Source organism: Brachypodium distachyon, chromosome 4 (genome assembly GCF_000005505.3).
Source record: "Brachypodium distachyon strain Bd21 chromosome 4, Brachypodium_distachyon_v3.0, whole genome shotgun sequence".
In the NCBI taxonomy this organism is placed as follows: domain Eukaryota; kingdom Viridiplantae; phylum Streptophyta; class Magnoliopsida; order Poales; family Poaceae; genus Brachypodium; species Brachypodium distachyon.
The window spans coordinates 47283065-47297828 of NC_016134.3; the positions used below are offsets into that span (position 1 = coordinate 47283065).

General features: G+C 42.9%; 2 protein-coding genes and 1 non-coding gene across 4 annotated transcripts; 1 reads left to right on the forward strand and 2 right to left on the reverse strand.

Annotated features, from left to right (window-relative positions):
- Positions 1-389: 389 nt before the first annotated feature.
- On the forward strand, positions 390-3475 carry LOC100843722 (metal tolerance protein 1). Of its 2 annotated transcripts, none has more exons than XM_003578938.3 (2): positions 390-529; positions 2016-3475. In XM_003578938.3, exon 2 carries the CDS (start codon positions 2016-2018, stop codon positions 3255-3257), a length of 1242 nt encoding a protein of 413 aa, XP_003578986.1. In that variant the 5' UTR covers positions 390-529; the 3' UTR covers positions 3258-3475. The 2 variants fall into 2 exon arrangements, with proteins under 2 accessions (XP_003578986.1, XP_014757482.1); XM_014901996.2 differs by having other exon boundaries at positions 411-529; positions 2024-3475.
- Positions 3476-4385: 910 nt separating this feature from the next.
- On the reverse strand, positions 4386-10804 carry LOC112272471. The gene is made up of 7 exons (XM_024463336.1): positions 10675-10804; positions 10497-10583; positions 6524-6703; positions 5690-5848; positions 5358-5408; positions 5120-5266; positions 4386-4765 (listed from the first exon to the last, which is right to left on the reverse strand). Exons 1-7 carry the CDS (start codon positions 10783-10785, stop codon positions 4394-4396), a joined length of 1107 nt encoding a protein of 368 aa, XP_024319104.1. The 5' UTR covers positions 10786-10804; the 3' UTR covers positions 4386-4393.
- Positions 10805-14595: 3791 nt separating this feature from the next.
- LOC112269073 lies at positions 14596-14723 on the reverse strand. The gene has a single exon (XR_002960660.1). It is a non-coding gene; the product is annotated as a small nucleolar RNA snoR130 (small nucleolar RNA).
- Between the last annotated feature and the right edge of the window lie 41 nt (positions 14724-14764).

Genomic DNA, 14764 nt, shown 5'->3' on the forward strand with positions numbered 1-14764 from the left:
TCTTTCTTAAGTTTGCCTAAATATGGATGTATTTATTCTTAAAAAATGTCTAAATACATGTAATATTTAGACAACAATTTAGGATCGAAGGGAGTACGAGATCTTTCTCTCCTACAAACTCTTACTCTGTACAGTATATCGCAAGACAACCAATGTGTATTCCGTGAATTTTTCGAAACCAACCAATGCGGGAAAAGAAGAAGGGAAAAGAAGAAGGATAGTCGACACATGACCCAATGACGGGGCTTGCTGACTAGGACGCCACGTAGACACGGTTCTGATCAGAGTTCTTCTTTAAAAGCCAAGAAAGACATATTTCCTCCGTCCAACGAATGATGTCTCGAGTTTGTCAAAATTTGAATATCTAGACATCACTTAGTGTAAGAATGCATTTAAATTTTGTTGGACGGAGTGAGTAAATAAATTCAAATGTCGTCCTCTTCCTCCTCTCCTCTCCTCTGCGGCGGCGACCCCGGCTGCGGCTTCCCCTCCTCCTCCTCCTCCTCGGCGGGAGCTCTTCTCCTCGCAGGTCCGTCTCTCCATCTCCACCCCCTCCTCTTCCTCCCCACGCTCCTTCCTCCGACGATCGCTAGGGTTCGCGGCTTTTCTCTCCCGGTCCTTCCTTCTCCAATCCTAACCTCTCTTCTGGGCTCGCGATTAACCCGATCCGAATCCTCGCCGCTGGGCGCTGCCTTTGTCGAACCCTGTCCTGTTCGTGCAAATCGGTAATGCACTTTTCCCCATCCATGGCACCCTGAGCGGACGAGTCAGTGGTGCCGTGGGCCGATGTGCGGCGCCGCGGGAGTACAGGCCGGCTGAGGGTGCTGACAGGCGATCTAGGTTGGGTTTTCACGTATCTGTTTGCCACTGCAATGCGACAATGTCATATGTTCACGTTCCGATTTGGTGCCGGATGCGCGCGCGTGGTTACCAGGAACTCGTGCGCTCTTCTTCCCTGATGGTTCTGTAATTAGTAATTTAACCTGTGCACAGAGATAATCTTGCTTGCTTCATAAAGGAACTGGTATCTTATGATAAGTTTCCTCTTGATTGGTCGCATTTGGTTGAGTGATTTTCTTCCAAGCGTGATGTTCTTGACAAGATAACTTGCCAGCACCATGTTCCCCTGGTGGGAATGCAGGTGTGGTCAAACTGAATGTGTTAGTTGACGCGATTTTTCTGTTCAACTTGAGAAATCGTAGCGAGTGCAGATCGGAATTTTAGTCTGGTCTCTGGTGAACATCATATAGGTGCTGAAATAGTTATATGAGTTTTATTGCTTGATCTTGTTGTCACAGGGCATCCCTGTATCTGATCCAATGCTTCAGTAGCATGTAACCTTTTTATATTATATGTGCAAGGAAGTAATGCTGATGCGTCTTGGTTTTCACCTATCAGTTTTGCTTACACTGCCCTGTGATAATGTCAAATGTTTATGTTCCGATTTGGTACCCGATACGGTTACTACTAGCTTGCGCACTCTTCCATTGATGGTTATGCAAGTAGTTAAACTTACGCACTGATCAAATAACCTTTGCTTGCTTCATAAAAGTACTGACATTATAGTTCCTTCTCAATAGCCCGCCTTTGGTTGAGTGATCTTCCCTAGCATAAAGTCCTTGACATGATTACTGCAAGCATGCTCCCCTGGGATGCAGATGCCATCGAACTGAATCTGTTAGTTGCCATGATTTTTCTGTTCAACTTTTTTTCTTTTCCAAATGACCTTTTGATCGGTTTCCACTATCATCAGATAACGGAAAGTTTTCTGATTTTTTTGTTCAACTTGAGAAATAATTAAAATAGTTATATGAGTTTTAGTGCTTGATCTTGTCGTCATGGAGCATCGTTGTCTCTGATCCAATGCTTCAGCAGCATATAACCTCTTGGATTATATGTGCAAGGAAGGAAGTAATGCTTCTGGCTTATAGTTTTTTTTTCTTCTTATACCATTTATATGTAGTAGTAGATAGCATCATCATTGTACTTGTGTATGGACTAAGATTTGTTTTTAGATGGACAGCCATAATTCACCACCGCCCCATATTCCTGAAGTAACAATGGACATCTCATCTGCTTCTGGAGCAGCAGGGAACAGAATGTGCAGAGGTGGAGCCTGCGACTTTTCTGACTCTAGTAACACCTCGAAAGATGCAAAGGACAGATCTACCTCCATCAGGAAGCTCCTAATTGCTGTGATCCTTTGCGTTATATTCATGGCTGTTGAAGTGGTTGGAGGCATCAAAGCAAACAGTCTTTCAATCTTGACTGATGCAGCCCATCTCCTCTCTGATGTTGCAGCCTTTGCCATATCTTTGTTCTCTCTATGGGCAGCTGGTTGGGAAGCGACGCCCCAGCAGTCATATGGGTTTTTCCGTATAGAAATTCTTGGCGCAATGGTTTCCATTCAGCTTATATGGCTCCTTGCCGGCATACTTGTCTATGAAGCTATTATGAGGCTCCTTAATGAAAGTGGCGAGGTACAGGGCTCCCTCATGTTTGCTGTATCAGCTTTTGGCTTGTTTGTTAACATCATAATGGCAGTCTTGCTTGGTCACGACCATGGGCATGGCGGACACGGGCACAGCCATGGTCATAGCCATGGACATGATAACTCTGAGGTTGACCACCTTTCCCATCATGGAGATCATGAGGAGGGCCATGTACACCACCATGAGCACAGCCATGGTACTTCTATAACCGTTACAACCCGGCAGCACTCTCATTCCAGCACTGGACAACATCAGGATGCCGAGGAACCATTGCTTAAGCATGACGGTGATTGTGAGAGCGCACATCCTGGTGCCAAGAAGCCTCGTCGCAATATCAATGTACACAGTGCCTATCTGCATGTAATTGGGGACTCCATCCAGAGCGTCGGCGTAATGATTGGAGGGGCTCTCATCTGGTACAAGCCCGAATGGAAGATCATTGATCTCATATGCACACTCATCTTCTCCGTGATCGTACTGTTTACCACAATCAGGATGATCCGGAACATACTTGAAGTCCTGATGGAGAGCACTCCTCGCGAGATCGACGCCACGAGGCTCGAGAATGGTCTACGAGGAATGGAAGGCGTGATCGCCGTCCATGAGCTGCACATCTGGGCTATCACAGTGGGGAAGGTGCTCTTGGCGTGCCATGTGACGATCACGCAGGAAGCGAATGCCGATCAAATGCTTGACAAGGTCATTGGGTACATCAAGGCAGAGTACAACATCAGTCATGTGACCATTCAGATCGAGCGCGAGTGAAGCATGTCAGGCAGTTGGGCATAAAAGCACGCTTGTAAACAGTTTATCTTATGTACTTATGTGGATTTATTGTTTTTGAGCCTCCTTGTGAGTTCATCAAGCTGCATGTGTAGTTCAGCAGCACCCTTTTCTTATCACTTATGTAAGATCTGCTATGGCATGGATGCTGTCAAGTTCCTGTTTAGCAAATACTCTCTTTTTTTTTTGCGGGTGAAAAACTGTATGCATGATTTCCACAGACACTTGGGTATCAAGGACATCAATTAATTTCAGAAACAATGTGACTCTCCTACAAATCAAAATCTAATCGAATAATTACATGTTTAATTACTAATTAATCCCCCCAGAAAGAAAACACGCACATCACCCTCCTCCGTCTTCCCGAGGCATAGCACGCACTCCTTCTCCTGCGACGCCTCGGTGCAATATAGGATAACAACTAAATGCAAAGATATGATTTAGTGAACCGTGAGAAAAATTTAAACCGCTGGGAAACATTCACGGCAAAGAATGGGTATCTTGATCTTTTATCTGGAACCGCTCTCACGTCATAGACTGTTTACATTTTGCCAGGTGCCAGCAATATATATAGTCGCCTGTGACTGGCTGTTTGTTTTTTCATATAGTTTTACCTGTTCTGTCGATGACTGGCTGTTTGTTTTTTTCATATCGTTTACCTGTACCGTTTTTGTTTCTCCCACATCCTTTCATCAAAACGGGTACCTCGAACAATTCACTGCATCTTAGTATCCCATACAATCCTTTGCCCTAGGCAGGACCGGTCCTGAGGTTTCAAAGGCCCCAGGGCGAACTTCATGAATGGGCCCGGCGACTATATAGTGCGGTAAAAAAAGTCAATTTCATATATCAGTTGCAGAAACAATGCAGTATAACATCGATACATCGATGAATTTTCATAGGCAAAAACGAAAGGTGACAGAATAACCTTCAACAATCATTTGAAATACCCGCAAAAAAAAATCATTTGAAAGGACTCCTTTGTGCATTTTTTGACACGAACAACTGAAATTACAAGTCTGCAAGTTTAAATGTTGCACAAAAGAGAAAACAATTGAATCCTCGGTTGATTCAGTATTAGACTTGGACATTATGTTCCAAGAGCATGTACCTAGCTATTAAAATTTATCACATCCTCCAGGTCCACCATAATAGATATGCATGCCACCTTCATCTTGACCATAATTGCCAACTGGGTAACAATTTGGTCTCGTACTCTTAGCAAATGTTTGATCAGTATCTGGTGTATAATACTTATTGTTATTGCGTACAATTTTAATATTGCTCACATAAGCTGCTTTCCCAAACCCTTCCCAAGCAAAATGCCCGCTGCCCATTTGGGGAAAGTTTGACTGAATTGTTGGGCCATACACTTGTCCACCCCAACCTACTTCTGTAACTGAATCCTTCAAGTGAGAAAAGATTGAATTTGGCCAATATCCAATTGGCGTTCCACCCAATAGTACCCACCAATTTGTTGTGTTTGGGTCCTACAAAAATATTATGTGATAAAGATGAAACAGATAACAGATTCTCTATTGAGTGACAACATAACACAATGAAACACGACACGCAAAAAATAAATCACATTTATCTATGTTGATTGTTTACAGTATGTGTGTTACAAGCTTTTAAAATATAAGTGATATTGGATACCAGGACATCACAAATTTGTAGGAGCTACTATTCCTATATAATTTTATATCCATTTGATATGTTGATATGGACTAAGAAAAACTTTCTAATATTAAAATTATACAATCAATGCAGGTTACAATAAATGTTATTGCATAACTATTTGTCAAATGATTGCGCATACAAATTGTAAGCCTACAAACAATTACCTTAAATAAAAGAACATCTATAAAATGTTGTGGACCATTATAAACAGAAACTGGTTGTATTCTTGACCCGAGCCCAATTTTTGAATTAACTTGCACAAAACCAGGACAACCATGGTCATAGCATAGAGCATCGTGGCTGTTGTCCCTCTGCCAGAAGAAAATATGTAAATGTATGAGGTAACTTCATATCGAAGTGAGATAATTTTGTTTAAATTTTGGAATATGAAATAGCTATTACCCAAGTAATGTGAAATCTGGCAAAATTATCACCACTAAAGCTTGGCCACACCTGCATAGGTTGGTTTTAAAATGATCAATGTGGAAATTCAGAAAACAACTCAAGCTAGATTGTATTAATAATACAAGCATTATATGTCTATGACCAGCTAAACATACCAATGCCAGGATGGTCATTAAAACTTTAATTAGTATGCATAGAAAACAGCCCCGAGAGCTCCAATATAAGTTATTTTATCGCACAATTCTGGATGTATGTAATATCTTTTAATGCAGATGACTTTATTGCCTAATTGCTTCAATAATGTACAAATGCAAGTTGTATGTACTTACCATAGAACCAGCACCAATACTTTCAATAGCATTCTCCTTGTTTAGCATTATGACCCATGATGCACTGAAATCTTTAGTCTGTTCTTTCACTTTTGGCTCATAAACATTTATCGAAACACGAGAGCCAAATATCTCATCTACTGTTTTGATCATCGCCAGCTACAAAAAAACACACTAGTTTTATGAAATAATTAAGAACACAAAAAATTGGAACACGGTAATGTGAAGTATTCTGAAATCATAGCATGGTATTATTTGAATCGTTTTATGAGGAAGCTATAGGGGGAACCGATAGGATAAGCAATATGAACCTAACTAAACTCTACGTGGACTTTAACCCACTTAACCAGTAATGTTTTTTTTGGCAGATTTGCATCACCGAGGGCATCCGTATTTAACTTTATTAAGAAGCATGCATAGTAATGTTTTAAAAATTAAAATCAAATAAATCAGATAACACTCACTTTTTAAAAAACAAATCCAAATAAGCTACACAAATTTCAATAATGGGGTGTCAAGTTAGTCACTTTGTAAAAAAATAATTCTTTTTAATTAGTATCTTGATTTCTCTTGCAGGCTAGTTTTAAGCTAATCATAGAGTGACTAAAATTTTCAATTAATAAAAAGTTAAGTAGCTGTTCTTTAAAGAAAAGTTTAACATATTATTAAATAACACCATTGGAATGGTATGCATTAGCACTTCACGGTAGAGTTGAACATCCAACAATATTAGTCATCACATGCATCTAATGAAATCAAATATCTACTGTACTGGTAGATTTCTGGAAATTATGTAGAAGTAAAAAAAAAAAGATGTATGAAGCAGAAACATACCTCTCCACGAGGACCATCCAATGTGTGGAAACCTTCAGAATTTTTTATATCACCTTTTGTATCTTGTAATATAGGTACGGTTCCTCTTGGGCATGAAATGGTAGGAAGTTGTGCCAATGATTTGGTAGATAGAGATAAAGACCGGTTATGAAGCTCATATGGATAAGAGTTAGGTTTCATCTGTTTCAACAAGTACACCACATTAATGTCATGTTGAATATATACATACTCAAATATAGCCTTAAATACGGTTGTGGGTCTAGTTTGGTTCCTTGTGATAAAATATAATTGGCCTATCCTTGATGCCCTTCATGTTTAAGAGCGCCATATTGTTGCATACACATATATCCATATGACAACCATTGCGTGGATACATCAAAGGTCAAAGATGGAAAAAAAAATAATCTCATGGATGGTGCCATGTTCATTTCTGTTGATCCCCGCTCATAACTGGTGGAAAATTGTGATTTGTTCTTAGCTACAGATACAATCTAGTGAAATGTACTCTTATTACATACTATGCTTGATATAAAATTTGTGAATTGAGTACTATAATTTTGCATATACTCCCTTTTCAAATTTCAGTACAGCTGTTCTCTACACATCACGCACATACAGAAAAGGCCAACTCTTACAAAGAGTTAATTGGGATGGCCATGCATAAATGGCAACATTTAGTGACATAAAATTCTTAACAATCTCATATTATTAAAGTAGAAGTAGCAGCCCAGAAGCCTGCTGCTATGTTTAAGAGCTCTTCTATAGTACCCCAGAATTAATTTAGACCGTTTATTTTTTAGATTTAAGGATTCAGATTAGTTGATACTTCCTAATACTCCAAATGAAATATGTGGAGTAATGGGATGGAGCATGAATTAATTTAGACCGTTTATTTTTTAGATTTAAGGATTCAGATTAGTTGATACTTCCTAATACTCCAAATGAAATATGTGGAGTAATGGGATGGAGCATCAGTAGCAAGGGCAAAAATGTACAGTATTAACTATCGAATTATTTTCTCCGAAAAAGCTCTACTCCGACCGTTCCTAATTCTCCTCCGTTCCCCGTCCATGTCCAGGAATGTTTTCCGCCGCCGTCACAGACCACCTCATTGAAGCTCCCTCCGCTACCGCCTCTGGTGCCGTCCCCTTTCTTGTGCGGGCGCTCGACCGCCTGTGCCGGCTTGGGGTGGTTCAAGCGGCGGAGTTCCAAGGGCAGGAGGCAGTAATTGTTGGGCCCGGCCACAAGGGCGGCGAGGTTGGCGGCGCAGTCTGGGTGGAGGTCGGCGGCAGTGCGTTGTAGGAGTGCGAGGACAGCACTAGCACAGAGGGCAGCCGCGCACGGGCTGGGTCGAGGGCGGCGCGCTGGAACGGCAGCAGTGGCGAGGACGGAAGCGCCCGCGGGCTGGGAAGGCGGCGGCGGCGGCGCGCGCTGCGGGCGCAAGGGGTGGCGGCGGAGGCGGGCTGAGATGGCGGCAGCGGCGGTGCGGGCGGCGGCGGCGGCACGTGATGGGAGGGAAGCGACGGCCGCGGGCTGAGAAGATGGCGGCGTGCGCGGCAGGCGCAAGGGACAACGGCGGCAGCTGCAGCGAGCCGGCGAGGACGGTGGCGCGAGCGGCTTGGACGTCAGGCTGGCTGCAATTGAGAAATTAAACAGGAGAGAGACGATATTTTTAATTATTATTTTATCAGTGCGAAAATGGGAAAAACAAGTATGCCCTTTTCTAATACTCCACGTAGTCTTGCTGTCTTTGGGAGTAATAGGTACGGTAGAATTACAGAACTCGTGAAATATATATTACTAGTGGAAATGCCCATGCGCTGCCACGGCCCAACGCACACATCACGATCACTTTAAAAGATGATCTCGTGCACTAATAAATCATCATTCAAATTCTGTACCAAATTTTCACATTCTAACAAGAAAAGATCCAATACAAAAGTTCAAAACATAGAGCAAATTTGTATACATCCAAAAGTCTGGAACCCATTGAAAGAAGATGCTAATTTCCAAACATGCAGCCGAACTATCAGTAGATGCTAATTTCCAATCACAGCATGCACATGGTAATCATTTGGTGCATGGTAGAACACTAATCTATCTATTATCCATAGCAGTTACCATCAATCAGGTTGGGAGTACATCCCAATTAGCTATCGAATTATCCGTCAATTAGTGCAAAGCACCACAACAAACGAAAACAACAAGGACTCGCCGGATGGTTGAGCTATGGCCGTCCACCTACTGGATCTCATGCGTGGATGGCGGATGACGGCCACTTTCTGGATCACGCGTTGGGACTGCGGACAGCGGTCGTCGGGTGGATCTCGCGTGGGGTTGGTATGCTTGGAGTGGCCAGGCCGCGAACTGCAGCAAGAAAAACAGTGATGTCCAGGCAATGGAAGGAGCAGGGGGTCAGGGGAGAGAAGGGAGGCGGGTGGGGTGGGGGTGGGGGGATAGCCAGAGAGGAAGGGGACTGCGGCGGCGGGGGCGATGGAGCAGGTTGGGTGGGGCGTCGGGTGGGAATCGAGCAGGTTGGGCGCTGGGGGTGTCCGGGTCGAGAGAAATAACGAGCGGTGGTATATTGGCCGTAATTTTGATGACACTCAACCGTCGTACCATCACCACCAACTCCATCTAATATATTGGTATATATTAAATACCCAAATGATATCTCATAAACTCAGATTTTTTTCCGAGTTCATGAACTCAGAATTGCCTCCGAAGTATGATTTATTGGCTAGATTAAATGTATGAAAAATAGATAGCTTGCTAAATAATGAGATGTCGTGGCTTATATATATATTCTTAAACGTCCTTTAGGTTGAGATCTTACTACACACGTGCACAATTACTAGTTACTCCAAAGTAGAAGTAGAGAGTGACTGCAGATTTGATTTCACTACCATTTGCTACCGTGCTATAAACTCCACCTCACTAGAGCATCAGTCGATAGCCCACAATTGGAGGAGGGTAGTTCATCTCCCTATTAAACCCCAATGAAATGCTTAACTAACTTTGGTGCATCATTAACTAATTACAAAAAATTGATACCATGTTATATATCAAATTGCCACTTAATTTATACTTGTTCATAAATTCAGACTACTATATAGTTGAATTCGACTACTGTGATGAATTTTTCATTGTTCAACTCTGGTGTATGACTAACACACACCTTCTATGTAAACGAAATGATATAGTGCATATATATTTTCAAGTGAAATGCATAAGAACTAGAGTATTAAAAGGCTAATATAAATAAATTGTTACCAGCCGTGTGCTTTGATACACACTAACAAATCAAATTATATTGTGCAATACATGTACTTTTTCTTACTAGCCGTGCCAAAAGAGTACAAAATGGATATTCTATTGTATAGATATATATGGCAGAAGGGTGTACTGAACACTCTTTTATCAACTAGTGGGCCCCTATTAAGTGAAAAAAAACTTAAACCAGGTGAAGACGTTCCTCCTGACTTTTTCTTAATTGGGAAGGTGGGTCCTTGAATCTGGGTAGGCAGATTCACAACAATTTGTGCCCACCATTGCAGGTCAAGAGACTAAGAGAGCTCTCCTCCTCTTTAGTTTAGCTCACAAGGCTTATAACTTTGGGGTTGCAAGTTTGATTCCACTACCATTTGCATAGGTCTAACATGGTCCAGGTCGGGTGACCGATAATCCCAAAACTACCGAGTATTACAAACATGGCCCAGGTCGGTCAAGCCCATTCCCAAACTCTAACGCGAAACCCAAGCGGCCAGTCCTCCGTATTAACCAAACGCCTAGGCTGAGGCTCTATAGACTATAGTAGAAAATTCATCCTGTGTTAGTAAGGCAACTCACCCCTTCATGCCATAACATTATATTGTCAATCTTTCCAAATTTTTACTCCTTCGTGCCCAAGGAATTGAAAACCATCGGAATTTTTCGATGACATGATGTACTTTATACTGAACAAGAGACTGACCTGTACTTTGTGGTTCTTCAGCAATGGATGGCTCAGAGTTGGTTGTTGGTGTATATTGATACACTTGAAGAGATCGCTATCTTTAGTCTGTATGAAATAAAGGCCATGATACATCTTAACAACCTAGAACAATGTTATATCAAAGAAATGGTAGAAAAGTAACGCTTTTTATGGATACCAGAACGCTCTTGACTGCATCATGATCATTAGATTGTCCATCTCCCAACGCCAAAGCAATGTATGGTAGAAAAATAAGGGTAACCAGTGTGGTTGCTGTGTGTTGTATCATCGTAGGAAACCGTGAATTTTCAAGCTATTTCTCTTTGTTGATCAAGTGCACACTTCCTCCAGCGACCCTTATCTATAATGGGTTAGGTAGGGTTAATATGGTAAGCCTTTGTTTGCGCAAAAGAAAATGGTAAGCCTTTGTTTGCTCAAAAGAAAATGGCAAGCCTTTAATAGCACGTAGCAGTAGTAGACAATAGACAGCTCAACTAAAAAGATTCTCCTACTATTAATTCTTTGCAATAAAGGAAACGGAAATCGTCAACTGGAGCTAGCCTCAAGGACGCTGGCGAATGGTTCATGACTAATGGAATGATACAAATCTGGAATCCCAATTTCTGCTGGGCTTTTTTTTTGCTGCAGCCCATTCTTGTCAATTGCTCGCACTTACTACTCCGATCGCTTGGGGGCAGGAATTGGCCTAACTTACTCAAGTGTGGGCATTGTTAGAGCTTTATTTCCTGCTGCAATGATGCCCTATATAGCAACCCTCTAGGAGACCGAGTCTTCCGGCTACGTAGTCTAGAGTTGCGCCTTGATCTCTACTTGTTGTACACAATCGGCTAGGCCACGATGTGGCTCATGATGTATTATATAAGAGATGAATGCAAACCGCAACATTAGTCTGCTGCTTCCAATACTTATGCTATTCTACATGGTATCAGAGCTTTATTTCTTGCTGCAATGACGCCCTGTATAGCAACCGTACAGGAGCATCGTGGGTGCCCTTCAGTATCTCACACTGACGCGGCCAGATATTACCTACGCTGTGCAGTAGGCTTGCCTGCACATGCATGCGCCGATAGACTGTCATCTAGCCGTGGTCAAGAGGATTCTTTCTGTACATCTGCGGCACAGCTGGCTATGGTCTTCGTCTTCACCGGTCCAGCAAGCTGGATCTTGTCGCCTACTCGGACGCCAACTGGGCAGGCTATCCCGACACCCGACGATCGACTTCCGGCTACACCGTCTTCCTCGAAGATGCCCTGGTGTCTTGGTCTTCGAAGCGGCAGCCAACTGTTTCGCGATCCAGTGCCGAGGCCGAGTACCGTGGCGTTGCCAATGTGGTCGCTGAGTGTTGTTGGCTGCAACAGCTCCTTGGGGAGCTCCATGTCTCAGTCCTGTGGTCTACTGCGATAATATTTCTGCAGTGTATATGGCAGCCAACCCAGTACATCACCGGCGCACCAAGCACATTGAACTGGATATTCATTTTGTCCGAGAAAAAGTGGCGCGGGGACAGTTCCGGGTGCTTCACGTTCCCACCACACAGCAGTATGCCGATGTTATGACCAAGGGCTTGCCTTCGGCTTCTTTTCAAGAGTTCAGGTCCAGCTTGTGCGTCCAGCCTCCGGACGTCCAAACTGCGGCAGGGTGTTAGAGCTTTATTTCCTGCTGCAATGACGCCCTGTATAGCAACCGTCTAGGATTGAGTCTTCCGGCTACAACGCACACGTAGTCTAGCGTTGCGCCTTGATCTCTACTTGTTGTACACGATCGTCTAGGCCACGATGTGGCTCATGATGTACTATATAAGAGATGAATGCAAACCGCAGCATTATTCTGCTGCTTCCAATACTTCTGCTATTCTACGGGCATTACAAACGGAGGACCAAAAAACTGAACCGGAACACCGAGCTCGAACTTGAAGTCACCAAAAATGGATAATTTCGGTTAGAAAGTCGGTCATCATTTAAGGAAAGCCGAAATAAGTATTGTTAATTCCGTTTTCAAACTCAGGTAATCGAATAGACCCGAATAAACCGAACATGGCCCTTCAAACGGAGAAGTTTTCCTTTATATTTTGAAGGAACTGGGGAGGAGAAGTGTTTTCTTTTAAGATAAGGACAGTCGGCCCAGCAGAAAAGCAAAGCAGATCCAATGGACAGAAAATGTTTGATCGAGTAAACGGATGGCTCGCGGTGCTGATAGGCTGAGAATGCTTACGCACGTATTTCATGCATGGATGAAGAATGGCCGAGATTAGTTCAAACAGTGAAATTTGGAATTACAGTGCATTGACATAGTTGACGGGGGGCATATTTGTTCAAAATAAAGAACCGACACATCCATGGAATTGTCAACGTTAACGAGATGCAAAAGATGGAAAGAACTCTGGTCATCTTGTCCTCCTGTAAAATTAAATTGAAACAAGGAATTATAGAAGAGAATCATCAATTGAAACAACAAGATTCATTTGACTAATTGATCTGTACGCTAAGCTATACTAGCTAACTAGAAAGCTCTAACATAAAAACAAAAGAGGATAGTTGCCGATTGGGGGCACGGGGCAAATCCTTGTGGACACAGCTTCACATTAATCAGAACTTGCATATACAGTAAGTCCAGCTCCTTCCATTGCGACGCCCAGCTCCTCCGGCCATTCCTCTTCTCCGTCTCCGGTGAACATAGCTTTCCGTCTGTAATTTCCCCCCATCCCCCCATCGATCTCTGTTTCTCCCCCCCCGCCCCCCCCATTGATCTCTGTTCCTGAAGCGACAATCGTCGTCATTGTGTACAGGTTTTACCATGACGAAACGCGGTGACGCCGACACCCAGGTCGGCGAGCTTGGCCTCCACTTCGCTAGGGCAGCACTCGTCGTCGTCGTCGTCATCATCGCCATCTGCTTTGCCGGCTTCGTCGCGCTCTTCTGTTTCTGCATCCGGGAGCGGAGGCGGGAGCATGTGGCCGCCGCTCGGGTCCACCCCGCCGGTGAAGATGGAGGCGCGTGAACGTGGTTGAGGATGACGCCGATGTTTTTCTTTTCTATTAGCTCTATTACTATATCGCTGTTGACGGGTACTACATTCTAAACTGACAGATTTGAGTTATTGGAGAAAACCTGCTTCGAGGGTCTTGGTTATGTGAGAAAATTAGTTGATTTCCTTTGTGCGTAATCAATCAAAGGTGCAACTTTTTCTAGCGCTCACCCTCTTTCTCTCCTCACCGAACACGGACCGTGGTTTACGTTATGTCAGAAGTAATGGGAAAGGGAGTGCCCGGTTGAAAAAATAAAATCTAGCGTTCTCCGAGGGTGTGTCTAGAGCAATCTTGAATGAAATGAAAGTTTATAATTACACATGCACATCAGTATATTTATTACCTAATCAAATTGGTGAAGTTCGTTGCCAGATTTGAGTTGGTTGGCATTGAATATCCTCAGAAGGCAGGAAATCAGTCAAAAACTACGTAGGAGTATTTCCAGCGTTAAGCAGATAATGTGGCCTTATTTCCCTGGTTTATAGTACCTTGTACAGGAATTGCCAAATTTCTCAGGTTGCCATCTTGTACAGTTCGTGCAGCAGCAGCAGCACTATTTGTTTATAATACGTTCTAACTATCTATGAATGAACAAAGATCTAGCAGCACATATAATGGTAGCACTCGAAATACAAATTTAAACAAAATCCCACATCAAGTTGTGAACTGCAACATGGAGCGGAAAATAATCAAAGTCTGGGCAGAAAAACAATTTGACAGGCAGAAGATAGACATGTCTGAGGGAGAAGGATCAAGCATGTCTCCATTTTTTTCTTTTCAAAATTAGATTTCTCTATTTTCAGGCCCGCTTGGCCGCTTCCCAGAAAATCTTTGGCAACACTTTACGGTCTGGGCAAAAGGTTCAGTATACTGTTCAAATAAACATTGTACAAACGGTAACTTGCGGACAGAACAGATCAAGTTTCAAGATACGGAAGATTTCACAATAACAGCATCCAAAGAATGATTTACAACTTCATTGAAAGAAAACAGACAGTAATTTTAAGCAAAAACAGAAAAGCAAAGGTGCTAAAAGATGTTAGTTCTCATCATATCCCTCAGAATGCCATATCTCAACAGTGCACAGGGAATCATTGGTTCCTTCAACCCCACAGCACAATGCTGAAGAGGGAGCACCAATTGAATGTGTGCTTAGATTACTAAAATGTTCATCACAGGGACAGATGGACAATGGAAATTGCATGAACAACAGAGAAGAGAA

Coding starts and splice junctions, on each gene's coding strand:
- LOC100843722 (XM_003578938.3), top strand. CDS start 2,016: ATGGACAGCCATAATTCACCACCGCCCCATATTCCTGAAGTAACAATG.
- LOC112272471 (XM_024463336.1), bottom strand. CDS start 10,785: ATGATACAACACACAGCAACCACACTGGTTACCCTTATTTTTCTACCA. Junction 6,704..10,496: donor TGAAGAACCACAAAGTACAG/GTCAGTCTCTTG, acceptor TTGTTGAAACAG/ATGAAACCTAACTCTTATCC. Junction 5,267..5,357: donor CCAGATTTCACATTACTTGG/GTAATAGCTATT, acceptor TTCTTCTGGCAG/AGGGACAACAGCCACGATGC.